Genomic DNA, 24189 nt, shown 5'->3' on the forward strand with positions numbered 1-24189 from the left:
GCCATACATCTCTAGTCCCTGACTCTAGGCTCAGGCAGGCGGCCAACCTGGGCCAGATAGTGAGACCCTGTCTCAAATACTATAAATGAAAAGAACTGAGGGCACATTGTATATCAAAGAACAGTGCAACATTTGCCAAAATTTATTTTCCCTTATGATAAACCAAACAAAAACTTTCGTTCTTCTTTATTTTGGGGATTAACCTCAGGGCCTTACACAATGCGAGGCCATCATTCTACCACCGAACTCCATCATCAACCCCAGCATTTTAAAAGCTTTAAACATAAATCTGGGGAGCTGTTCATACAGGAACTATTTGCATGTGTAATCAAACTAGACTCAGCAATTTAGATTTATATTTGTGTTTCATTTTCTGCAAAGTATCAGTGAGGTCTGTTTTCAGACACATCCAAAAGTAAGTTGGGTTGAGGGACGAAGGTGGGGAGAGGCAGCCACATGCTAGAACAAGCGTCGCAAGGTGTTGATGGTAGAATCTTGTTGATGGCAAGTGTGTGGGTGTCTGTTAGAAAGTTTTTTGATAAGCAGCGGCTGTGGCACAAACCTTTAACTGGGAAGCAGAGCAGGTGGATTTATGTGAGTTTGAGGCCAGCCTGGTCTACAGAGTGGGTTCCAGGACAGCCAGGGCTTCACAGCAAAACCCTGTCTTGAGAAAAAAGAAGAAAAAAAGAGAAAGAGAAAAAAGTTCTTTGATGTGTGGTAAAAAATTTTAAAAATAAAAGAGATGCCAGATTTTCTCTGAAGTGCAGGACTCTGACGTCAGTGCTTGCTGTCTGAATTCTAAAGACGAGAAAGTTGCCTTCTTGTGTGCTGTTGATAACCGTGCCTTGGGAATGGCGGCTTCAGGGAGAAGAAACGTACATTTGAATTCTGTTCCCTTTGGTTAACACTTCTGTCTAAAGATAGACAGGCAGCCTGTTGGGAGTTTCTGCGTCTAGAATACTCAGTTGCTTCACTCTGGGCCTCCTGCCTCTGGTGCTCTCCTCTGCGGGCGGCGACATTTGCTGCCTCCGTGTTAATTATGCACCATTATTGATTGTAGCGCTCTCACTCTGGAGGACGAGAAGCGGATGCTGGCCCACTTGATCAATGGATTTATTAAAATGGTAAGTTTGTGGGAAAGAAGTTTCAGTGCACTTGGAAACATGATGTCATTGTTTATCCCCTCTCCACTGAGAGTGGCTCACGTTGTATTCCCCAGTGCTTTTCGTTTTTACTGAGATAAGATGGAATTAGAAATTTCTTACGTTTGTCAAGACTCCCTTGGGGACAGAGCAAGCCAAGAGAAGCTGACTGTGGGAAAAGTCAGAGGGGGAGGGGTGGGACAGGGAAAATGCAGATGAAAACTCCTGGGTGGTGGCTGGGCTTGGGGGTCTTTTCCGCTGCCAGAACCTCCCATCTGTGTCACCTTGGTCCCACCCTCTTCCCATTGCCTTCTGTCCTGAGCAGGCTTACTTCTGACCCTGTGGTCTATCAAGATGGACTCCCATAGCTTCTGGGGCGGGAGCTCTTTGGATTAACTTGTGTGTTAGTTACATTTTTCACATCTGTAGTCAGATACCTGACAGAAGCAACATACGTGAGGAAGAGTTTGTTTGGGCTCACAGTTTGAGAGGACAGTCCTTCATGGTGGGGGTAGGGGTGGTGACGTCACCAAGGTAGGACCTTGAGGCCACAAGTCACTTTGTGTTCGCAGTCAAGCAGGGCTTGAGGGGTTCCCTGTGTTTAGTATGCTTTCTCCTTTTTCTGTAGTCTGGACCACAGCCCACAGAATGGTACCACCTAAATTTAGGATGGACCTTTTCATCTTAATTTACTCAATCTAGATAATCCTTGGTAAACATGCCCAGAGGCCATTTCCCTGGTGAGTCTAAACTCTGTGAAGGTGACAATCACGATTGACCAGACAGCTTGGGGGTCCTGAGAGACCCATGTGACCCAATCATGAAGACCAAGAATGGAGAGCCAGGTTCCTGGAGCAGCCCTCCTGTGGATTGTCCAGTAGTGGCAAACCTGAGCCTGGGCAGAATGCCCCGTGCACATCCTCACCCATCCCGTCATTTGCTGCTGCTTGGCAGTTAACCTCAAGTGTGGTGGCAGAGAATAGTGCTTTCTTTGGTTTTTAATTTAGTTTTCATTTCTTATTTGATGGTTTTATACAAATAAACATTGTATTTTGTTCATATCACCCCATTTACCCCCTCATCCCCGCCCCCGCCTCTGCACCTTTTCCCAACAAGTCTGCCTCTTGCTTTCATGTCTCTCTCTTTTTTAAAGATTTTATGTATTTATTTATTATGTATATAACATTCTGCCTCCATGTATGCCTGAATGCCAGAAGAGGGCACCAGATCTCATTACAGATGGGTGTGAGCCACCATGTGGTTGCTGGGAATTGAACTCAGGACCTCTGGAAGAGCAGCCAGGGCTCTTAACCACTGAGCCATCTCTCTAGCCCCCTTTCATGTCTCTTTTATTCCATTTTGGGTGTGTGTGTGTGAGAGCGAGAGAGAGAGAGAGCGCGAGGGAGAGAGAGAGAGAGAGAGAGCTGCTGAGTTTCTAAGTGTTACTTGCATGAGTGCGGGTGTAGACTTACTTACTGGAACACAGGCTTCTTACTGTGGACGTTGACTCTCCTTCCCCCGGCTGCCATCATTGTCTTGTTTTCTTAGTTTGTACGTCTGTGGGTTGGCTGGCTATCCAGGCTTCTTCAAAGGATGCCAGTTCAAATGGCCCAATGGAGCATCCATACTGCGTACCTCCCCAGGCTGCTGCTGGGTAGCTCCACTGTCTTCCAGATGCCTCCTTCCTCTCCACTCATGTCTTGTCGTCTAGCTGTCTCACATGGTGCTGTCTTTCATGAAGGTACAATATGGAAGTTCAGGGCTTTGGAGAGCCAAGCCTTAGATATGCATTGATCCTCAGCTTTATTCTGTCGAGTTCTGTTGGTCAAAATGAGGCAGGGGTCATCTGTGAGGGAGAGGAGGTGAAGAGACCGTATGTCCTGACGGGAAGAGTCTAGAGGAGACCTCATAACGGAAAGGATTGCTTCAGTCTTTTATGGAAACATCCTGCCATGTGGTGTTCCAGCTCACCTTTGCCTTAATTCTGGGTGCTCACTCACCAAGATCTTACTGTGTGGTCCCGGGCTGGCCTGGAACTTCTGAACTGAAGCTGTCCTCCTGCCTCAGTAGCTAGGATGAGAAGTGCACATCACACATCTGGCTTGGAATCCTCTACTTTAATAAAACATCAGAATCCAAGCTGACCGAGGTAGAAATGTTGAGGTCCGCTGACAACAACTGTAAAATGGTGGCCTGTCCAAGTGAGGGTGAACCTGGGCGCCATCAATTCTGATGGAAATTCACAATCAGCCTCTCTGTTCCCAGGTAGGAAATGGACCAGGGGACTTTAGAGTTCCTCTCCTTTGTCCTTGGCTTACACAGCGGGCTCTTCAGGAACAATGTATCTTTTCCAGCCTTTGTCTGAATGTCACTGGGTCTCAGGGAATAGGGTGTTAGCCTCACACCTCTTATGGGAACAGAAAGCTCTGTGCAAACTGATCTGAGGAGCAGTGAACTCTCTCCTGCTGTCCAGCTTTTCATAAAGACAAGGAAAGAGGCGCCAAGGGGTTAAGGTGGAGACACTTCCTCTGGCTGCTGAGGTCAGGTCCCCATCAAGAAACAGTAGGGTGTGGTCCGAATTAGGGAAGCCCTTGTGACAAATGGCTCCCAAGGACCCAATTTATGTTTGGTGAAAAGGCCACATCTGAGAAGTGAAATTCCATGATTTTCTTTCCTTACAAGTCTGGAAAAATTCTATTTTTGCCCTGCTCCTATTTTGTGGCCTTGGACTTGTTCTTGTCACAGAGCTGGGCTTCTCTGCAGGATCTTTGAGTTCTACTTGGACTGAAGTGATACGAGACCTTTGTAGTCAGGGAGAAAGGGGAGAATTGTGTATATCTGTGTATACGTGTGTGTGTGTACAAATGTGTGTGTTTGTGCATGAATGTGTGGGTGTGCACAACATTTATACACACGTGTTTGTCTTTCCACTAATAACAACACTTTGCCTTTTCGCATCTTTCTCTCTTTGATTCCAGGTCTCCTTTGGCCGTGATTTTGAACAGCAGCTCAGCTTTTATGTTGAGTCCAGGTCGATGTTCTGCAACCTGGAACCTGTTCTTGTGCAACTGATCCATGTAAGCATTCACGTCGTAGGTTCTTTCAGTGAGTGTTAATTGGGTATCAATATGCTAGGCTCAATCTGTTCCTTTAGTTATTGAGACTAGGTCTCATGTAGTCCAGGCTGGCCCCCACTATGTAGCTGAGTCTGGCTTTGAACTCCTGATTCTCCTACCTCTACAGCTCCCCCGCTTCACCCCCAGGGCTGGGTCAAGTAGATTGCAGTCTGATTCTTCAAGCACGCTCCTGCTACTCTCCTTGTGAGCTGCAAACATGGCTCTCCGGAGACTCACCAGATTCACAGCTGTGCTTGTCTTTGAGGCTCTTTGTCATATTTTCTTTCTTTTTGTTTCATTGATTTTTTTTCTTCTTGAATAAGATTCCCGCCCCGCTTCTCAGAAATTTGCTTGCTCTTATTTCTGCATGGCAGTGGCAAAGGTGAAGAGGTCTGCACCGCGCTGCACTGATGGGCAGGGGACCTCAGGCCCTGTCTAATCAGAGGCTTGCTGCTTTCCGCAGACTTGCTGACCCCCTGAGTCAAAAGGCATTAGTAACAGCTCTGCTTACTATTAAATAGCCAACAGCTTGAAAAGTACCAGAAAAAAGTAAAATTATATATATATATATATTAAACATCGAAAGAAAAACAGCATTTTTATTTCATTCTTTAAAAACAATTCCTAAATAATATAGTTACAGACTGGGTGTGGAGCACAGTGCCAGGGTCTAGCCTTTGTGAGGCTCTGGGTTCTAGTCCTGTATCCAGCAAAACAGAAAGTGTGCCGCTTGTGTAGCTGTAATTCTTTCCTGATGAAGTGTGTGCATGCTTGCCAGCACCGCACAGCCCCAGCCTGGGAATCAGACCACTGACCACTGCCCTCATTTTCTGTTCCTCATCAGTCCCCCCACCCCCAACTCTTTATCACTGTTGCTGCTGACTGTCCAGTCATGTAGCGTGTGGCTAGAAGGGATGTAATCCGGTGCAGCCACACCCTGTGTCACACCAACACAGGGTCTGACAATTGCTGTTTCTTAAAATCTGCCCTTGAGTGCAGCACCCCGAGGATGCCATGGTGTACAGTTTGGGAACCAAAACTTTATTATTCTCTTTAATCTCTTTCTATCTATTGAAAAACAGCACTTTCTTGTGCTTATTCTCCCCCACCCAGTATGTTATTTTGCACAAATCATTCTAAGACCTAAATCTAGAGGCTTTATCTATAAAGTGGGGTTAGTCATGGTGCCCACACACAGGGCTGTAAGGATCAAATGAGTGGGTGGTTGTGTCAGCTGGATAACGTGGCTGTGGTTGCTGCTGTTAGGAGTGGCTGCATCGCTCAGTCTAGTCTTAGATTTGGAAGTTTCCCTGAGATCGTGTGCTTAGAATGTGGAACTTGTGGAAATGGGGTAAACAAACCCTGGTTATTCATTAACCCAGAAGAATGTTAATTTGTTCTGCTCATTGGTAGACATGACCAACAGAGCGAGTGCCTATGTTCTGCTATCTTGGAGATATTTACTCAAGCCTAACCTGCCTGTTGATCTTAGTATTTCAGCTTAAGGGGCCAGTCGGTTTAGTCTTGGTCCCTGTTTGCTTGTTTGCTTTGCTGTCTGAGGAGCCCGCATCCTAAGCTCTGGAAGATGTGACTTTGGGCAATGATAATTTCATCACCATTTCTGTTTTGTTTCTTTACAAATGTAGAGTGTGAACCGGCTGGCAATGGAAACAAGAAAAGTCATGAAGGGGAACCACTCCAGAAAGACAGCTGCGTTTGTCCGGGTGTGTTCTAAAGATAAGGGCTTCAGACATGGAGCTGCAGTGGCTCCTGAGTTTGCACACTGCTAAATGGCTGTTCCCAGGGAAAGCTAAGTGTGTCATGAGAAGGATGGCTTAGTGTTTGATTTTCAAGATTTGTTTTTCCCTAGGAATCAGTGAGCTAAACAGTGTCTGTATTATTTTCAAAAGAAATGTGCAAGAAGCCTAATATTCAGCATAAATCACACATCTCCAATCTCCAGATTGAAAACATTCCAAAATCTGATAAATCTGGACAGCTCCATGATATGACTGTGTTTTGTGTATAAGGTTATTGAAAATGCTGTGTATATAAAACCCATGGGGACATTATAGAATTCTGTGTTTCTACTTGGGTCCCCTCTGCAGCATACCTCACTGTGTATTATATACACAAATATTCCAAAATCCAAAACTCTCTGAAACCAGAAACACCTCCGATAAAGGACATTCATCTCCCTGTGTTCTGAGGTGGCTGAGAGAGGCATTTGTATTTCTGTGTGCCAGCTGCATTCCCTTGAATTTACTTAAGCCTATAAAATCTTTCTCTAGCAATATCATTTTCACATAATATCTTCATGCCTGTAAATGGAAGACCTAGTATAACTTTTGCTTTTGGTCAGGGTTATATCCAAGTCAAAGTTAGATCCAAATGTCAGTGTCTTGAGTTGATGCTCCAAATCACAGTAGAGTGCCCCTATCTTTTAAAATGAAGCCATGCCCAAGAGATCATAGTGAAAGGCAGGCATCCACCTCTGTCCCTTTACCTCCCGCCTCTGTCTTTGGGGTCAGACCCTAGCTGACTTTTTAGCCTCCCCAGCTTAGCTGCTTATTACCTTCATACTCCTGAGCCGTCAGTTTTTCCATCACCCACACAGAGGTGTTATCTATGTATAAGTGCAGCGAGGGGGGAAGAGCTATTTTTCAAACTCTCTGCTTTGCCCCTTTCTCCTTCCCCAACTTCCCAGGGCTCATCAGAACTGGGATTGATAGTGTGTTTGTGCGTGCATGTTGGGGGGAAACAATGAGTAAGCGTCATGTGTCTCCTTGGAAACACATGCTGGGTGAACATGGGCATATTGATTGATCATCTGCATCTTCCTTCTCTCTAGGCCTGTGTTGCCTACTGCTTCATCACCATTCCATCCCTGGTGGGCATCTTTACCCGCCTCAACCTCTACCTGCATTCTGGTCAGGTTGCCTTGGCCAACCAGTGCCTCTCCCAAGGTAAGCCTGCTTGTCTCTCTAGACTTGATGCTCCCTTGTGACTGAAGAAGTCTGACTCAACCATATGTATCTCTCTATGTGTGTACTGAGAGATGACGCCTTTAAGGGGGAAAGAAAGCAGCAATCAGGGAATATTTTTATTCATTTTTTTCCCTCAGTTTTTCGAGACAGGGTTTCTCTGTGTAATAGTCCTAGCTGTCCGGAATTTGCTTTGTAGACCAAGTTGGCCTCAGACTCACAGAGATCTGCCTGCCTCTGCCTCTTAAGTACTGGGATTAATTTTGTGCTCCTCCACTGCCTGGCTTAGTGAATATTTTAAAATGTTTCTCTAGCAGGAAACATGGAGTCAGGCCACACAGAGGCAGGTGGAGACAGATGGAGGAGTGAGAGATTTTTCTGTCATGCCCTTCTCCAGTCCATTTCAGGAACGGTCTGGCAGCCAAACATCTTGGGCTAGGGTGCCAACCGAGCCTGAGAAGTTAGGGCTGCTTGGCCACAGCAGGTTCAGGGTTGTTTTTTATTCTTTCTGTTTGTGGAATGTAATCTTTGGATAGCAAACACCCCGCTGTTGGGGGAGACAACTCCACTTTCTCTGTGTAGTTTACCTGAGAGGCTTCTCCTAAGTGTTGGAGGGTGCTGGGGAGGAGAGACAGAAGGGAGGGGTGTAAGCTCAGCCCTGGTTCCTATGCATGGATGGAAACAGTACCACTATGTTAGAACTCCGGGCTGCTGGGTCTTCACCCTGACTTTAAGCAACTGCTGGGCACAGCAATGTGGTGTCTGCTTCATGTTTAAAAATTCATCTGATGATTTTTGCTTGAGTCTAAATGCAATCACACTAAACCTTAAAAGCCCATCACTGTCATTCTGAAAGCCACACAGAGCAGTTACTGGCCAAATAAATAATACAGTCAATTACTGAGAAGGAGCGAGCTAAATATGAAGCTCATGGGAGCCGGTTGCTTTTGTTTGTGTCCCCAAACATCCTCCCATCTGGGCTGGCTCTAAAGCGTCTCCCTTCCAGTTCATCTCTGGCTTGCCTTCATCCTGCTTTGATTATGTCTCCATTTTCAGGCTCTGTGTCTACCAGGTCTGAGTCCAGAGTCTTGAACCCGCTCCTGGCCAGCTCAGGATGCTAGAAAAGACTTAGTTCCCTCTGTTTGTGCGCAAGGGTCCCCACACGTAGCTAGGATCATGCTGGCATTTACCGCAGATATTCTTGCCTGTCGTCTTGAGAGCGCTAAGAAGCCACAAAAGCCTTGAACGTCGGTGTTTTCCACCTAGAGATGGCCCAGAATTGCCCGGCTGCCTTTTCTTTGAGCCCCCACTCCAGATAGCTTCTTGTCCTTGCTTGTCAGTGGCTCAGAAGAACGTGTTTTTCTAAGGAGGACATGGGAAGGGAGGCGAGAAGGAGCACTCAGCCTTCCAGTGGGGTGAAGAGTCTGGAGAAGTAGGATTAATTGCCTATGTTCAGCCACCAGCAGGGTGTGCTGAGGCCCTGGTTGATGGCTTTCAAGTTTCCAGAATACAGTGGGGCTGCTGCCCCTGCTTCTGCCACTTAAGGAAATAGATGTCCTTGGACAAGTTGGCCTCTTCGTGCTCCAGTTTATCCGTGAGCAAAGCAGAGGTGATGGCAGGGTTACATCTGAGTTGAGAAGGAATGCAGTCATGCCCAGGAGCACTGGACCACTGATGCAGAGTAGCTACAGAGCTGGAGTCTTAGCGCTGCCGTCTACAACCACCGTGTGACATTGGCAGCACTCTTCTTTGGCGGTTTTGAGGGACAAACTCACTCTGGGTATCTATGCCTTCCTCTCTTTCTCCCCATTTCTTCTCTCTTCCTCCTCCTTGTCTGTCTCCATCTCTGTGTCAGGCCCTCTCTGTCTCAGCAATATTGGCTATGTAGCCCTCCCTGGCTGGCCTCAAACTCTGGATTCTCCTGCCCCAGCCTCCAAAGTGCTGGCATTCGAGGCCTGGGCCTCCACACCTAACCTTTCAGATTGATTTCTCACCTGCAAAACCTCGAGTCTGCGGGAAAGCCAATTTCAAGATTAATTGGCTGAATTGTGAATTGGGCTGCGAATCAGGAATGTGCAGTTCTCTGCAGCAGAGGCCCAGGGCAGCGAGCAGTGCGGTCTGCTGTCATCTTTACTGACAGTGTCTCTCGCCCTCTTGGAGCTCACTGCCTTTCTTGCAGTTTTATTTCTAGTTTCCTGTGTTCCTGAAAAGGCCATATATCTGTACAATGAAACACGTTCCTATCAGCCTCCTGTCTCCTTCCCTCAGTCCCTCTCTGCCTCCCACAACACGTCCCTCTTCCAATTTCATGTCTGTTTTTGATAGCCCACTGAGTCCAGTTAGTGTTGCCCACGTGTGCGTGGGTGTGGGGGACACCCACTGGAGTGTGGGAAACCTCATGTCACATCTGGAAGATGGCATTTCACAGCATATCTCCCAATACATTTGCTTGTCTGTTGGCTCGTTTGTTTGTTTTTCGAGATATGGTTTCTCTGTAGCTTTGGAGCCTGTCCTGGAACTTGCTCTGTAGACCAGGCTGGCCTCGAACTCACAGAGATTCGTTGTCTCTGCCTCCCGAGTGCTGGCTGGGATTAAAGGTGTGCACCACCACCTTCTGGCAATTTTTTTTTAATTTTTGTATATTTTAAACCTAGTGTCCTCTATTTTTCCTTTTTTATGCATTTTATCAGTTATTTGAGAATTTGATACAATGTATTGTGATTATATCCACCCCCTCACCCAACACCTCACAGATTCACCCCATTGCACCCAGATAACTTTGTGCCCTCTTGTTTCTTGTTGTTTTATTAAACCTATCAAGTCCAATCTGTGCTGCCAATACACTCTTGGATCGTGGCCATCCCCTGAGTGTGGCTGACCTTCTGCATTTATTTCACTCCCTCCTCCCAAGGCTCAGGGATCACTGTGGAACAGAGGGCAGAGTGTGAGAACTGGTGTAAATCAGAGGAAGGACGACTACAAGGACATTGTTTTCCAGACACAACAGGGCAGTCGTACGTAGAAGTTCATAGTGTTTCTGACAGCATTCACAACACCTACCTGTGCCCAAGCCAGACAAAGACTGCATAGCAAAGGGAGGCCTGAAGTCCCAGCCCTGGCCTGGGAGCTGTTGGCTGAGAGCTGCTGGGAGAGAGAGAGAGCCAGTCTTCTTCCATTCTTCCCACCTCCTTTTCATCAGTGTACCCTGGGCCTCAGTGGGGCTGTGGCAATGGGGTTGAGGTGCTGATGTAGACGTCCTGTTTAGGGCTGAGCACCCAGTGTCTTATTCTCTGCTTCTCTGCATTGACTGCTGCTCACTGCAAGAAGGGAGCTTCTCTGGCCAAGGCTGAGAGCAGCACTGGTCTGTGGATGTAAACATGAGTATTTATAAGACAATTTGACCGCATGATGGGTTAGGAAAATAACAATAGTGGGCGCTACATTAGGGCCTGTGACGCCCCAGCCATGGGCTTTTGACCACAAATGCTAAAAGTGTGGGTGTGGCAGAAGGAGACCATTTATGCTCTATTGCTGGATGTGTAGACTAATATAGTTACTTGGGAAATCAATCTGGAGGGTTCTCACGAATCTAAAGATAGAACTGCCTAGTGACCCAGCAGTACCACCCTGGTTATACAGCCTACACAGAGAAACTTGCACATCCACGTTCACTGTGACCTCGCTCTGTGGTTTTGATTTGATGGGAAGAGGAAGGATAGTGGCTTCAGATAATTGAAGCCCACAGTTCATAAACTAAGTTCAAAATAGCACATTTTGAAAAAAAAAGAATAGAATTTCAGCTGGACGGTGATGGTGCGTGTCTTTAACTCCAGTACTTGGGTGGCAGAGACAGGTGGATCTCTGTGAGTTTGAGGCCAGCCTGGTCTACGTAGTAAATTCCAGGATAGCCAGGGCTACACAGAAAAACCCTGTCTTACCACCCTCCCCCCAAATATGGTGACGATGCAATGAAGAAAAGGCGAGAGGTCAAAGGAAAGCCTTAAAGGCTGAACTGGCCTACGCTCATCTGTCTGGGGTGGGTGGGGGCTGAGGAAGGCTTTCCTGAGACAAACGTGTGAACTGAGCTCTAACACAGAAATGTTTAAAAAGTACACTGAAAAAAAGTAAAAGCTTAAAAGAAGGGAGATAAGATAGGGTGGGGCGAGAGAAAACAGAACACATTATGTACGCGTAATAAAATTGCCAAAGAACAAATTTAACCCATAAAAATGTTTGCAGAAAAAGAAAATGGCCAGAGTTCTAAGAGCAGGAATGAAATGTCCTCCTGTGGAGCAGGCCTCTGAGGCCACACATAACGGTCATGCCACTACTGCACCAGGGGCACCTTTCTCGGCAAGTCAGTACCGTAGCACTCACAGTCCAGTGCTAGCTAGGACCACTGAGGTCTTTCCTCCTACAGCAGTTACACAAAACCTTCTGGCACTATGGAAGCTAGCCAGCAAAGAGGTCGTCTCCAGATCGTTTGAGATTGGTTTCTTTGTGCTCTACAGCCAAACTGTGAGGTGCCTTCAGCAGAAGTCTTCCCATGAAGTTATGATGGGTAGCCAAGGGGAGACCTCTGGGGCCTCCCAAAACAGTAACTCACTCCCAGGGAGGTAGCCTGTGCCCCGCACTGCCGTTTTCATTAAATGACACAAATCTGGGAGTAGTATCACCCATCCATGCAAGGTGATTTCATTGAAATTCTTCTTTTCCTTTTTTCCCCCCTTTGGTTTCTCAAAACAGGGTTTCTCTGTAGCTTTGGAATCTGTCCTGGAACTCACTGGGTAGACCAGGCTGGCCTCAAACTCACATGTCTCTGCCTCCTGAGTGCTGAGATTAAAGATGTGTACCACCAGCACAATGACAATTCTTTTTTTTAATTAATTACATTTTTTTTTTTACAAAAAACTGTCTTTTCTCAGTTTACTTATCAATCCCAGTTTCCACTCCCTCCCCTTCTCCCACCCACTCCACCTTTCCCCCACCCCCATCCACTCTTCAGAGAGGGTAAGGCTTCCCATGGGGGACTCAACAAAATCTAACCCATGTTGGGGATACTCAGTGAAACAGCTTACCTGAGCTAATGGGAGCCCACCAACTCCAGTCTGACAGCAAGAGAACCAGCACAGGACCAAACTAGGCCCTCTGAATATGGGTGACGATTGTATGGCTGGGGCAGACTGTGGGGCTACTAGCAGTGAGACCAGGATTTATCACTACTATTTGTATTGGCTTTTCGAAACCCATTCTTTTTGGAGGAATACCTTGCTCAGCCTAGATGTAGTGGGGAGGGCCTTGGTCCTGCCTCAAAGCAATGGGCAATTCTTTTTTATTTATCTGTTCTTTAAGAACAGGATCCTAGGGCTGGAGAGATGGCTCAGAGGTTAAGAGCATTGCCTGCTCTTCCAAAGGTCCTGAGTTCAATTCCCAGCAACCACATGGTGGCTCATAACCATCTGTAATGGGGTCTGGTGCCCTCTTCAGGCCTGCAGGCATACACACAGACAGAATATTGTATACATAATAAATAAACAAACAAATAAACAAACAAACAAACAAATAAATAAATATTTAAAAAAAGAACAGGATCCTAGAATCCTCATTTTGTAGTTGAGGATGACCTTGAACTTCTGATCTTCCTGCCTTCTCAGTGCTGCGATCATAGGCATAGGCCACTACACCCAGTTCATGACTTTGTCTATGCCTGGCCATCACTCTGCCAACTGAACTTCATCCCCATGTAGTGATGTCCCCAATAGTAGTGATGGAAGTGCCAGGCATAATAGTCCATGCCTGTAACCCCAGCACTTTGAAAGCTGAGGCATGAGAATCCTAGTTCCAGGCTAGCCTGGCCTATGGAATAAGCACCCCCCCCCCAACCTTGAGAAGCAAACAGTGAAGACAAATGGACTCAGACGTCTCAGAGTGAGGACGTAAGTAGTAAGCAGAGGCATCTGTGAGGATGACAGCCCCACCAGAGCCATCTGTGGGTGGATTGACTTTATATTTCCAGTCGAAGAAAGCGCAGTGGGTCCTGGCATGTGCTTAGTTAGACCTCAGGGCACATTGTGGGCTGTGCGGGTCAGCATGAGGAGCCTGGGGAAGCACAGAGCAGTCACTGCTGCAGGTCCACTGATGGGAGTTGGGGATTTCTGTCACCAGGGCAGGTGGCAGCTGAGGAAGCAGCGGGGCACAGCGGTAGGTGGGAAGAGGGCTTTAGCATTTCCTCTTTCTAGAAGGCGAAAGCAACTTTTGAAGGAGAAAACTGGTTTTTGTCACTCACCAGGCTCTCAGCATCTGTGTGGAAGGTGTGACTCTTGTGAGCAAAGCATCATCCGAGTATGGCAGATGTGTGTGACTGTGTCCCCAACCTCAAGGCCTCTTTGGCCAGTTATAGCGGGCACAGCTCACAGGTGAGCGGTGGCGGTAAACCCCTGTTCACATCTGAGCAGACAGAACTTTTCTGCCTCGGAGAGTGAGGTAACCAGGGATGAATGACAGTTGCTGATGGAACCTCAAGAAAGAGGCACAAGTGAGTCTCTCCACCCCAGCTGTGGCTTCCTTCCTTGAGCAGGCATTTCTTGTTCATTTTTTATATGCAAAACATCGTACTAGAAGCAAGAATGCATGCGGAGCCCCCACGTTAGCCAGGGAAAGCCAGTCTGTTGACTTAGTGCATTGGACAACATGTGACAGTGTCTTTCCGTGTGTACTTGTGTGGACTCTTAGAGCAGAAAGGAACGAGCTGTCTGAAAAGAGCCAAAAAGCTTCTCAAAACAGATGGCATTGAGAACCTAGGAGGTGGGGTGGTCTGGATACCCACGGTGCACCTGAGGAAATTCTAGAGGCTGGTGATGGCACAGGAAAGGTCTAGGGGCCAGGAAGCAGCAAGGGCAGTCCAACGGGGTGAGGAGATGGAATTTAGAAGATAGAGGCGAGGTGCTGAACTCCCAGCAAGCGGCTCACTTTGTTGTGTTCGTATTACTAGTGGGTTGCTTGCCTTCATTTGTAGGTGAAGAGAGTAAGATTTGTTGTTTGCCAGTGGCATCCTGTCAGATGGCCACACCTAACCTGGAGCCTGTAAGGCACCCTGTTGTTAGGACAGCCCCTTTGTATCAGCACATACTTGCCTTCTGAATCCCAGATACATATGGTGCTAAACACCTGTTATCATAGATCGACCATTTGAATCATTTGTGAAAAAAAATCTTTGTATGTGTGTATATATGGTGTATGTCTGCATGTCGGTGTGTGAGTTCCGGTGCATACATGCCATGGTGGACTTATGGAGATCAGGGGACATTCTCATTTTGAAACGGTCTTTTGCCAACTAGCACCAGAACATGCTACCATGCTGGGCTTCATGTGGGCGCTAGGAATATGAGCTCGGACCTTCGCACTGCGTTAACCAGCTCTTTACTCAAGGAGTCCATTCCCCGGGTCTGTTTGGGTTTTTTTATTTTGTTTGTTTGTTTGTTTGTTTGTTTGAGACAGAGTCTCAAGTAATCTAGGCTGACCTCAAACTTGATCTGTAGATGACCTTGAGCTTCCAGATCCTCCTTCCTCATCTCCCAAGTGCTGAGGCTGCATGTATGAGCTACCATCCTGTGACTTCATAAACCTGTTTTTAAAAAAAATCAGAATTAAGGAATAGGGAATACTTAATCCCCAGTACTTAGGGAAAACTAGACTTGCTAGTCACAGACAGAATGCACAGCCTCCTGGGTATCTTGCAGGAAAGACAGAAAGTCACTACCCCTGCCCTGATCCACAAATTGTAGTGGCATTTCAATTGGATTTTAATAAATAAAGCTTGCCTGAAGATCTGAGAGTAAAACAGTCCCACAGGTCAGCCTTACAGACCAGGTAATGGTAACACACACCTTTAATCCCAGTAGCTAGACTAGTTTGCCATAGAAACGTATGCCTTTAATCCCAATGGTGCATGCCTTTAATCCAAGCTCTAGAGAGTATTATAAAACAGGAAGAAACAGCTCACAGTCTTATTCTGAGATTCCTGGAGGCAAGATCGCCATTTCATACTGAGGTCGAGGTAAGAGCCAGTGGCTGTCTGCTTTACCTTTTGGATCTTCAGGTTAAACCCCAGTTTCTCTGAGTTTTTATTAATTGTGCTTCATTAAATAGGAGGTAACCTGTGAGCTGAGCAGCCTTGGCTCAGTGCAGAGCCCTGGGCACTCTGAGTTGAGCAGGAGAGAGCAGATATACACTGGGAACTTTGGTTTGGTGCTGATGAAATTGGAAATAATTTATATGTCTCCAGCGGACCTTCACATTAAATATTGATGTCCAACATGAACGGAAAGGGCATGTTGCCGAATCCATGTGGCAAAGTCAAGGTTATATTAAGCTGTCATTGGTAACAATTAAGCCATAATGAATGTGCCACTTAATTGTCCCTAGGCATTCGTACTTCAGTAAAGCTTGCTCCATTTTGGCATCATTGGAATAGTGGCCCTTATGTCCTCAGACATCACTGCTTTAAGAACAGTTTCTGTTACACAAGCACAGGTTGACAGTAACAGGATTAAACCTCGGTGGCCAGCTGGTCTCTGGACCATGCGGCCTTGCTAAAGTCATCTGCATGTCTCTGTTGCAATACATCAAGTTTTCAGGATCTGGTATGTGTGTGTGCATGCATGAATGTGTGTATCTACACCTGTGTGTATTCCTGCATGCTGAGTCAGAGGTCAATATCAGGTTTTGTTCCTCAGGAGCCATCACCTTATTTTCTGAGGCAGAGTCTCATTAGCCTGGAACTCATGGCTTCTGCTAAAATGACTGCAGGGAACAGGAGGGATCATCTTCTGCCTCTCCAGCATCAGGGTACAAGTGTCCGTTGCCACATCAGGCTTTCTCTATGGGTGCTGGGAACCTATCTCCAGTCCTTTGGGGGTGTGCACAGTGCTGACTAAGCATCTCCACCCCACAGCCCGTGCTGCTCTGTGTTTTATTTGCTGGTATTGATACTGTATTGATGCTGTCATTATATCTAAACTAGGCAGAGAGGGGAAACACTGGAGACGCCTAGAGGTGTGTTGCAGTGTCTGTGTACCTGGGGAGGGTTAACTACTCTCAGTCAGAGCCCTGCTTTCATAGAGTACTTTCAAGGGAGGGGGCCTTCAACCCCTTGGTCCCCTCTTATCAAGCTGTGCTGTCTTCATTCCTCTATCCCTCTGGACTGGGCTGGTTTTCTGGCTGGGCTGGCAAGGAGAACACCTGAAAGCTTGGAAGTCTGGGAGTGAGTTAGATGCCTCTGAGCTATTGCTTGGTTGGCAGTGTAAAGTCTCCCATTAGCCCTGAGCCAGTGCTTACGAAGGAGCAAACAGCTGGAGGTGGGCCAGGCTAGCACTTCACTGTCATCTCTCATGATCCATACAGATTCATGGGCTTCACTGGCAACAGCAAGGGTGTTTGACAGGCTCCTGTCACAGTCCTCTCTGAATTTATGTTATCATGTCTGGAGGGTGTTCAGGGAGTGTGCCTGGATCTTGTTGAAAATATAAGTCGTCTGTGGTTTTCAGTTTGAATGGTTTTGTTATAAAGGAGTTCAGAGTGTGCATTTGAAGGAATTCTAGCAATAGGACTGTGTTAGGCACCAGTAAGGCTGTAGCTCAGTGGTTGCAGATTTTGTCTTGTGTACCTAAGGTTCTAGGTTCAATCCCTCGTACTGACAAAAAGAAAAGATTCCAATATTGTTTTCTGTATTCCCTCAACCCCTTCCTCCAAAAACTTGTTATTAAAAGGACTTTTTTTCCTCAGTTCTTTTTTTTTTTTGAGTATCACAAAAGTTTATTTAGCAAAAAGGTTTTTTTATGAAAATGTACATGACCCAATTCTACACCCAAGTCAAACAGTCCTTTGGGGAAGTATGTGAACTCCTCTGTTGAACAGCCATTGTTTAGACTCTTTCCAAGGCTTTTAAGATGATGATGCTGTTTCCTCGTATGACCACCATGCCGATGTTATTCTGTTGCCCACTAGTTGACATCTCCACACACTCATCAATGACAAGATTCGTAAAGGGATCAAAGCCCCGAAGTATTCCTTGTACATGTCTGCCACCATTTAACTTCAATGATAACTTCTTGTCCATAAATTTCTTCAGTTCGGGAGGGTGGGCCTTGCTCATGGCGGCTCTTCAGCGGGCTCGGCATGACGGAAAGGAGTGGGCGGCCTTACCTCAGTTTTTTTCTTTAATATACTGTAGGCAGAGTTTCTCTGTGTTCTGGCAGCCACTCCCAAATAATCACTCAGAAACTTATTATTAAGTATAAATGCTCAGCCAATAGCTTAGGCTTGTCTTCAAACAGCTCTTGCAACTTAAGTTAGCCTATTTCTATCAATCTATGTGCTGCCCCGAGACTTGATGACCTCACCTATGAACTTCCCATGTTGCTCTTCAGGTCTGACTCAAGACCTTTAGACTCCGCCCTTCTTCCCAGCATTCTCTCTGTCCCGAAAATTTTGCCTAGCTATCGGCCAATCAGCTTTTTATTAACAATGAGAGTAACACATTTTCACAGTGTACAGAAGGATTATTCCACAGCAATATACCCATTAAAAATAACCTTTGCAGCCTGGCGGTGGTGGCTCATGCCTTTAATCCTAGCACTTGGGAGGCCCAGGCAGGCTGATCTCTGTGAGTTCAGGGCCAGCCTGGTCTACAGAATGAGTGCTAGGACAGGCTCCAAAGCTACACAGAGAAACCCTGTTTCAAAAAACAAAACCCCCCCCCCCCCCCAAAATGAAAATAACAACAACCACAAAAACCATTGCAGGGCTGAGGATGTAACTTAGTTGGTAGAGTGATTGTCTAGCACGACTCATTATCACGATATAAAAGTAGGCATGGTGGCATATGCTAGTAATCCTGACACTCTGGAGGTAAAGACAGGGAGATCAGAAGTTCACGGTCATATTTGGCTATACAGTAAGTCTTGGGCTATCCTGGGCTACATGAGACCCTGCCCCCCCTTCTTTTAAACCTATTCTTTTTGTGTTCTCTGCCTTTCTCTTTTTGTCTGCCTTCCTCTCTCTTTGTCCATCTGTCTGTATTCTCATTTGACATGCAGTCCCCTCCTCAGAAAGGAAACAGAGCGGAGTCTTCTGTTGCTGTCCATAAGCCTTTCTGGCTCGTCAGTAAATCTTGGCCAGCCCCCATCTGCCACCCCGTGCACACAGATCCACCTCATTGTAATGTCTGTAAAGGATTCTGCTTCTCAGGTTTGGGAAGTGCTGTAAATTATTTTCTCCAGATTGTCCCCTTCAGTTCCTCCCCAATGTTCCTTTTATTGGAAAACATGTGGACCCTTTCCCCATTGTTGCTCTTGGCCTGCAGTGAGCATGCCTGCAGTCTTAATCTGAGCATCTTGAAGCTCTCTGAGAATTGTCCCATCTCTTAGAACATAGCATCCTGTTGTTCAGACAGACAGACTTAGGAGATGGGTGCAGAACAGAAAGGTACTCCTCAGGCAGACATACTCTGGGAAGGCCACTTCGTTACCCAGTGAAGCCAGTAGGGGCCCTGAAGCACCACGTGAAACCTTCTGCTGCCTTGGTAACCATCATTGCAATAGGGATGTCTGGAGCCCTTGGACCCTGGAGCAGATCTGGCTTCATGGGTGAGCTTCTCGAGAGGACCTTTCTGGCACATGCGCTCGCTCTGTAATGCAGACCAGGGACCTATTTAGTCCCCATAGAGTGTGACACCCTTGGCTTAGTGTGATTCTTCCCATCCCAAGACTTGGGGTGGCCTCCCTTATGACAGCAGGGACCTGGAATAATTGTTTTCTGAGACAGGTTCTCATATATCACAGGCTGGCCTCGAACTCATCATGTAGCCAAGGAAGAACTGGGGAGGGAGCCCTGAGTCGGGTGACAGGGGGTGGTAGCAGCAGCAAATGCCTGAAGACTAACTGTGGGCCAGGTGCCATGCTGAGATGCGGGGTGAACCTCTTAACGTTTTCTCCTTTTGGGTGGAGTTGTGGGGAGGACCCAGGGTCTTGTGTGCCCCAAACTGGCTTCACACTTGGTATGTAGCCCGAAATGAACTGTCTCCACCTCCTGGCTGCTAGGATTACAGGCATGTGCCACCACACCTGGTTTATGCAGTGCTGGGGATTGGTGTGGGCTAGGCAAACACCAGGGCAACGGAGCCACACCCCAGCCCCAGGATAGCATTCTTTCTGAATGAAAATCTGATTCCTCCTCTTATCTGTTCATCTTTTCTGCTTAAGAATCACGTGCAGACAGTTTCCTCTTGAAGACGTTGTCTTCTGTGGCTTTAATAGCTAGAGTAAGATGCTCTGATACCAACATCACCCACGTGCAGTGATTCACACCTGAAATTCCCAGCAGCTTTGGAGGCTGAGACAGAAGGATGGCTTCAGTTTAGGTCAACATAGTGAAGACTCCCATCTATGAGAAATTTTAAATGTTACCGTTTTGGGGGTTTTGTTTTTAAAGAGGAAATGTGATGTTGACAGGATCATTCAAACTCTGGGCTGAGGAAAACCTGTTTTCACTGGCAGACCCCCCACCCCCAGTTCTGTTTACTAAGCCGACATGGAGAAGTCTCCCAGACATTTTCATGGGGTGTGCCTTCTGGAAACAGAGTAAGAATTTGCCTTGGAATCATGTGTGCCTGTCTCTTAAATAACTGTTTGAGTTCCTGCATTAGAATAGGAACTGGGTGGGGTGAGTGACAGGAGCCAAGGGACAAAGCTGCTGCCACTTTAGTGGGATATAATAATAGGCACAGTCTCTGGGCCACTGGTAACAAACACATAAATAGAAAAATATAAATGGTCCTCTGCGTCGTTTGGAGCAGAATTTTAGTTCCCACTGCGAAGTGCTCTGCTCATGATTTTCAGGTCGTTTCTAGGGCAACAGAGTCACCAGGCATGGAGACTGTGACCTTCTGCAGGAGACAGCCAGACATGGTGGAGTCTAGGCACCTGCCTACACTGGGAGGGCTGGGAAGGGGGTGATGTCAGGGATATTTTGGGTTCTTTTGTCTTTTTTTATCATGGTCAAGTATATATAACATAAAACTTCAATTTAAATAATTAGACTAGAGTTTCTTACGTATTTAATATTTTCTTTATTTTTGACAATTTCATACATGTATACAATAAAATATAATCATATTTGATGTACCTATTTCTCCCCTCCAACTTCCCTCCTGTCCCCTACAGTATGATCCCCCTCCTGACTTCATGCTTTTGTTTGTTTATTGGTAACCTGCAGAGTCTAGTTCGTGCATTATAATCCCTTGTACACAGATGTGGGGCAGTCCACTGAAGCTGCTGCTGGGTACATGGTTCAGAGAGAGGTGCGTGTGTGCACAGTACTTGCAGATAAAGGCCTCAGGCCACCCCGTGCATTAGAAGAGGGCTTGATTGTGCATAGGCCAACCCAACTGGCGTCCCAAGTAGCTAAGCTGTTCCCTCCTGTACTTGCCTGTCTCAGAGTGGGGTACAGGGAGAAATAATACACTGTAAACCTTATAGACACCCCACTCTAGTGGAACAGAAGGAAGGATCCTGCTTTCTCTAAAGGAAAGCAGAGTTTCTCTTTCAAGACCTAGGAGGTAGGATGGATCCAGACATGCCTTTCTCTTTTTCAGCCCCACATTACCTCTGTCCTCGGTGTGATCGAGGTCAGCTGCTCTCTTCCTTCTAGACTGGAGCACCGAGTAGGCTCCTGTGCAGTGGTTAATTAGCTCATAGATCCCTTGGCCGCTTTTATGACGTCAGCTCTTGCTCTCTCCCCTTACTCAAGATGTCCCTAGTGCCCACTGGAGTGTCCTGTGCTGCTGCAGCTGCTGCCCCTACTGCTTAGTAGCTTTGATTACTAAAGCGATGCAGAGGGGCATACAGTCGGGCATGGGGGAGCAGCCTGGCAGGGAAGCTTCCAGAGTTCAGCACACCTCACAGGAAGCTCCATGATGAGTCTCTCCATGGTGTGTTATGTTTCCTTGAAGAAAGAAGATAAGTTACAGGCCCTCTCAAGTTCAGGCACATGCTTTTCTTGTTAACCGTGGGCCTTTCTTCCTTGGGCAGCCAACATCTGCCATCAAGCTGGCCCCTCAGGCATGCAGTTGGGATTACTGCTTTAACCTGGGGTTCTGCACCCTGCTGCAGCATTCTTGCGTGTCATTGGAAGTCATTTTCTGGTGGAAAACGAACTGGTCCGTGAACACATTTGATGTTGCTGAGCAGTAGAAGGGTTTATGTCTCAGACCAGTGCTTTGCCTTGAGCCGTTTTCTCTGGCCAAGTCAATACTTTGGCAGGTCTACAGGGAAGTCCCCTCTCCAGCTTCCCCAGGGATCTGGTCCTCTGGCTTGCTCCTCTTCTCCTTCCTTTCTCCCATCTTTGGAAGTTCTCTTGCTTTACAGATCTTTTTATATCTTTTTATATCTCTTTGAATATCTTTATTTTTCAAGTAATTCAAATAATTCTCTGGAAATGTTACTTCGTTAGAAGTCTCTAGAGCTCTGTGTGTGCTTGCATGTGTGTATGCGCACACACGACAGCTCAGTGTGTGATGGCTTATGTTTTTTTTTTTTAGCACAATATTCCAGTGTAGCCCAAGCTGGTCTAGATCTCATGGTCTTCCTAACTCACCCTCTTGAGTATGGGATTGCAGGAGTGTCTTTGTGCTAGAAGAGACTTAGACCAGGCTCCAAGCAGCTCTGCCGGCCACTCTAGAACCTTCTACCTACACAGGAGTGAAGTGAGTCCTTCTTCACTTCATACCTTATTTCCCATCTTTCAAGTGGCCCTGGTGACAGCCCTCCCATTCTTGTGGACATAAGGACTCGTTGATCCATACCGGGCTAGAGCCTAGCTTGGGTGACTAATATATGTGTATATGTGTGTGTTGTGTACATGTTCATGTGGGTGTGTGCACATGTGTGTGGAGGCCAGAAGTTGATGTCAAGGATCTTGCCTCACTGTTCTTTATTTTTTGAGATAGGCCCTCTCACTGGACCTGGAGCTCATTGATTGGCTTGACTGGCTGGTCGTTAGGCCCCAAGGACCCTCCTATTTTTGCTCTTCCTGGTGCAGGGATCGCAGGGAAACCCTGGTGCAGGGATCGCAGGGAAACCCTGGTGCGAGGACTGCAGGCACGCCTGCCGCGCTCAGCTTTTGTGAGGTTCAGGGCATCCAAAGTCAGGTCCTTGTGTTTGTGCAGCAGGTACTCCACTGGTTTAGCCTTCTCCTCGGCCCTTTTCTAGACCGTCTATAAAAGTCTCCCATGTGTTTCGGTCCTTCAATCTAAGGCTGTTTAGCTGCAGGGTTTCCTCGTTGCTATAGTAACAGCAGTGCCTCATCTATGGTGGTTTGAAGAGCCTTCCTCTGGCCTTGCTGACTGAACTGAGCTCTCAAGGTTGCCTGACTTCCATGCAGCTCTAAGGCTGACCTCCGGCCAGTCTAAGGAAAAGCCCGGCTTGAACTTTCCACAGTGCTCATCCTCTAACTTTGCTCTTGCAGCTGATGCGTTTTTCAAAGCTGCCATTGGCCTCATCCCAGAAGTCCCGAAGATGATAAGCATCGACGGGAAGCTGCGGCCCTCGGAGCCCTTCCTCCTGGAGTTCCTGTGCAATTTCTTCTCTACGTTATTGATTGTCCCGGTATGTTTCCCAGGACCCATGGGTGGTCTTTATTCACCCTGCCTTAGTGGCCTTAGTGGCCCGAGGCCTGAAAGTGTAAGACTCTGTCGACTGGCTCCGTGGTTGCCAGGGTGGACTGCTGTGACAGACGGCTTGAAGCTGAGCCACTTCGGTAGCAAATGTGTTTCTCACAGGTCTGAGGCTGAGAGTCTGTGGTCAGGGGCCGGCTTGGCTCTGCCGGTGTCCTGTTCAGGGCATAGGCAGCCCTCTTCCTGAGACATGATCACATGGCAGAACGTGAGAGCCAGAGTTGCTGTCTGGCCCTTTGGGTTATTGGTCTTCTGGAGTCTTAATTATTTCCTTTCAGACCCCATGTGTATTGGGCAGGGTTCTCTAGGGGATCGGGACCGAAAGAATGGATGTGTACCACAAAGGGGATTTATTAGATGGGCTTATATATACGGGTGCCCTGGAGAGGCTGAGAACATAGTAGCTGCTCAGCCCACAAAGCTGGATTCCTCAGATGTCCCCATCTTGAAGGTCCTTGGAGAGCGCACTGCACTCTTCTGTCTACATTGGAAGACCAAGGAAGCCACGTAATGATGTTGCGGAAGGATGGCAGCCGCAGGGTAGATGCACTCACAGCAGAAGGCAGACAGGCAAAAGAAGCGCTGCTCTTCGCCAGTGCTGTCCACCTGGAGGAGGCTCTTTGTCTCGGGTAATCTGTCCAGGAAATGCCCTTACAGACCAGGCATGTCTTTACAATATTTTATTTATATGAATGTGTGCCAGCATGTATGTGTATACATGTGTACCTGGTGCCCACAGACGCCAGAAGAATGTATCAAATCCCCTGGAACTAGAGTTGTAGACAGTTGTGAACCAGCATATGGGGTCCTCTGAAAGAGCAGCTAGTGCTCTTAACTGCTGAGCCATCTCTCCATTGCCAACCAGGTGGTCTTTTAGCTGATTCAAGGGCTAATCAAGTTGCCAACCAAACTTAACCACTGCAGCATCTGATTGGGATTGGGGTTTCTGCCTGTCTATCTGTGGGGAGGGGGCACCGACATTCGGTGTACTGTATTCTGCTGATACAAGGGCTCAGTGGCCTTGGACCATGATGATGAGAATGGGAGCCAGCTCTTCCTCCTCTTGGCTCTCATGTCCAGCGATTACCTATGTGTGTGTCCTAATCATAAAATGAGGGTGGTCTTTGTGCCAGCTCCCGTGTTATGGTGAGGTTTGAGCGAGCGCGCAGAAGGTAGCCACACAGTGAACCTTCTGGGTAGCAGGATTCTTTGGAACA

The 24189-nt window shown here is 47.2% G+C and overlaps 2 protein-coding genes across 2 annotated transcripts in view; one reads left to right on the forward strand and one right to left on the reverse strand.

The window, feature by feature from the left end:
- The window catches only part of Vps35l (VPS35 endosomal protein sorting factor like), a 108408-nt gene that overhangs the window by 63569 nt on the left and 20650 nt on the right, over nucleotides 1-24189 (forward strand). The window contains exons 23-27 of the mRNA XM_038346946.2: nucleotides 1061-1124; nucleotides 4121-4219; nucleotides 5905-5982; nucleotides 7110-7224; nucleotides 22765-22904. Coding sequence (XP_038202874.1) covers nucleotides 1061-1124; nucleotides 4121-4219; nucleotides 5905-5982; nucleotides 7110-7224; nucleotides 22765-22904 — 496 coding nt within the window. The remainder of the gene's footprint in view (nucleotides 1-1060; nucleotides 1125-4120; nucleotides 4220-5904; nucleotides 5983-7109; nucleotides 7225-22764; nucleotides 22905-24189) is intronic.
- LOC119825934 (small nuclear ribonucleoprotein G-like) lies at nucleotides 17165-17410 on the reverse strand. The gene has a single exon (XM_038346955.1). It carries the CDS (start codon nucleotides 17393-17395, stop codon nucleotides 17165-17167), a length of 231 nt encoding a protein of 76 aa, XP_038202883.1. The 5' UTR covers nucleotides 17396-17410.

Source organism: Arvicola amphibius, chromosome 1, assembly GCF_903992535.2.
Source record: "Arvicola amphibius chromosome 1, mArvAmp1.2, whole genome shotgun sequence".
In the NCBI taxonomy this organism is placed as follows: domain Eukaryota; kingdom Metazoa; phylum Chordata; class Mammalia; order Rodentia; family Cricetidae; genus Arvicola; species Arvicola amphibius.

Excerpts from the sequence above, each read along its gene's own strand:
- LOC119825934 (XM_038346955.1), bottom strand. The coding sequence starts at position 17,395 with ATGAGCAAGGCCCACCCTCCCGAACTGAAGAAATTTATGGACAAGAAG.